General features: G+C 34.9%; 1 protein-coding gene across 1 annotated transcript in view; it reads right to left on the bottom strand.

Annotated features, from left to right (window-relative positions):
* Positions 1-2,969, bottom strand: part of ANXA10 (annexin A10) — a gene marked incomplete at its 5' end in the record, with an annotated part of 18,356 nt that overhangs the window by 2,394 nt on the left and 12,993 nt on the right. Inside the window, 2 exons of the mRNA XM_009587663.1 lie at positions 710-768; positions 1,435-1,530. Coding sequence (XP_009585958.1) covers positions 710-768; positions 1,435-1,530 — 155 coding nt within the window. The remainder of the gene's footprint in view (positions 1-709; positions 769-1,434; positions 1,531-2,969) is intronic.

Below are 2,969 nucleotides of genomic sequence, written 5' to 3'. Positions count from 1 at the left end.
TGATACTTCACATTTTACCCATGGCTGGCTTTTATAACCATCTTCTAAGAATTACACTTAAAAGATTAAGCTTAAAAGATTATACTTTATTTTTTATATAATATAATGCCTTATTATTTTCACTAATGAATGAAAAACAAAAGAAAATGTCTTCAGTGACCTCTAGTAGGAAGAATTTGTAGGTGTTTCTTTGCATTTACCCACATTTCTTCGTGGCACTCATTTGTTTTAGTGTGTTAGCACTTACACACAAAGATAAAGAACCTGCATATATACACTGAGCCCCACAAGGAAATAGGATCATTTGTTTTTATGTAACACTAATGTATGATTTAATTTTTAATGATACTTATTAAATCTCTAGATACAAAAACTGCATAGTAAGAAAAGTTCTGAGTTCTGCACAGCAGGGGGAGATACAATCCATAGAAAAGAAAGGTTTTCAATTGAAAAAAAAAATGACAAAGTTACTGGACAGATACTTTTTTAAGGAATCTAAATATTTAACCTTTTACTGTTACTGTTAAATCCTAACTGCTGCTTAGGCACTACTGCTTTGAAATTTATGTAGTTACCACAGTTTTAAAACAGGCAATCACACCTTAAAGATAGAACGAACTGATTTGTAAGTACTTGTTTAAGAATAATCAAGCAACGAAAAAATAGGGAAGCTACTTTTTATGGTATGTGAAGAAGAAAGACAACTTACATGAATTGCATTATAAAGCCTGTAAGCAAAGTAGGAAGGCTTGTCACGAACACAGAGAACTAGGAGAGAAACATTGCAACAGGTAAACATAAGATAAAAGTAAGATAAAATCAATTCTATTGGCTTTGGACTCCTTGAAATATAAAGCTGGGTAGTGCTGTCCATGACTCAGCTTAAAACTAAGCTACCAGTTTTCACAACACATGACTATATTTATAGTTTTAAAAGTCTGGTACTTATTTTGGGTGGGTACTCATTAGTGTTGCATTGAAGGGCTTATTAAATATCAGTGAATATGCTCACATGACATTTTTGTAGAAATATTATTATCCTTACTCTATAAATGGAAAACAGGCACATAAAGCTTGGAACTTGTTTATATACCACTCAAGTCCTGAAAACTTTGCCAGTTATTTAATATGTGTATAATCAGTTGGTAATGCAGTTATTATCGATCACACAAAATTGGTTATCAAATAAGGAACAGATACTAGTTCTGCTCAGTCAGAATCTAATGCTGCATATATACATTTTTAGATTTGCACAAACATGGAAAAGTAGTTCAAATATTCTTTTCTAATTATCTCTGAAAATTTAATTACACAATATAAGAGAGTAAAGTGGATAAAAATATCAGAAAAATAATATTCTTGATGCATCAGAGATACCATACTAGATATTTATTAAGAGATTACTACTAATATAAAATAATATTTTTACGTTACCTATTGCAACCAGTAATTCTTGAAAGTATCCATCATAACATTCATTAATGGCATCTACTATGTCTTGCCCAGAGATATTTTGGAACTCCTGGAAAACTTGGGGGAAAAAAAAATCTTGCTTTATTCTAGTTCTTTAATAATGATCAACTTGCCTTTTTTTTCCTGCTTCCCCCCAGTACTCTAACTATTGAGTTTATTTTTTTCCCTATTTATTCTCAGTGTTGCCTTATGTTTACATCCCCCAGGTAAGGCAATCTAAGTGAGTAGCCTGAAACCTGGCTTCCAGGACATTCTCTCTCTGGGTTCTCCAGTATACAGTATAAAATGAATGCACGCCAAAGCCTTTGTTTCACTGGAAGCTTTAATAAATTCTTTATCTAGCAACCTCTGTTTATGAAACTTGTAAGAACGTCATGTCATTAAGACAAATTCCTTGCTCAGCTTGGCTAAAACTGGCTGGAGATTCAGAGATTGTGACAGAAGCCGTGGCATGACATGCATACCATGTTAGTATCCAGACGTGGACACTCTGGATCATGCAGGTATCCAGACTTACACACACAAATATAGAGAGCGTGCTTACTCCTTTAGGGAAGGAGGAAAATTTTCAACTCGCTGCCCACTATAAATCTTATGGAGGACTACGTTACATGCAGAGCCCTCAAATCTCTGTTACAGAAAGAGAGTAGAGCATAAGCAGGTGTGTTACATTATGTTAATCCTATCATCACCAGCCTTACAGAAGTTATGATAGAAGAACTAATTTGTTGATCCATGACAGCAAAGTAGCTCTAAGCTACTGTTAGAAGTTGGCATAAGAAATACAGCTGGCTGCACAGTGATAAACTTGTCACCAAACACAGTTTTTCCACTGCAGAGCAAAAGACATTTCAAACTTGTCACCAAACAGATACAACAGGTTTCTTTTCTACAGTGGAAGATCAGGATGATCTCATACAATTTTCTTGCAATCTGTAATTATGTCTAATTATCTATTTTCAATAAAAATGTCCCATTACGTTTCTGTGTGTATGTTCATTACAAGAGAGCGGATGTGGACCCTGAAGTGCTCCCATCAAAAACTTCTTTGAAACTTCCATGGTAAAGCTTCAACACAGCAATGTGTTTTCAGGTACAAACATTTGTTGAAAATACTCCAACAGCCTCTCCCAAGGTGTTTCCACTCATAGAAAAGAGTTACTTAGGAAAAATGAAGAAAATAGTTAAGAAAAATCTGCCTGATCCTGTTGTGTTGTGTGTAAACGCAGTACAGCCATAGCCTATGCCTTTCTTTGGTCGTGCATTCTTCTCTCTGTTATTAGGCATCCTGATGTCTGTCTGTTCTATCTACAGCTGTCTGTAGTCATCAGGCAAAGTTCAGTTTTGCATTACTGCCAAAATCCCATTAACATCAGAGGGAGTCTGAGAGCTCCAACAGTTCACACTGAGGTTTCAGGCTAATACCCTGCTGCACACTGAGCTTCTTGGTATGTCAACTCTGTTTTATTAGCAAGTCAAATTTTATCTTTCTACTC

This window comes from Fulmarus glacialis, unplaced genomic scaffold, assembly GCF_000690835.1.
Source record: "Fulmarus glacialis isolate BGI_N327 unplaced genomic scaffold, ASM69083v1 scaffold37241, whole genome shotgun sequence".
NCBI lineage: Eukaryota > Metazoa > Chordata > Aves > Procellariiformes > Procellariidae > Fulmarus > Fulmarus glacialis.
This window is presented reverse-complemented; position numbering and strand designations above follow the sequence as displayed.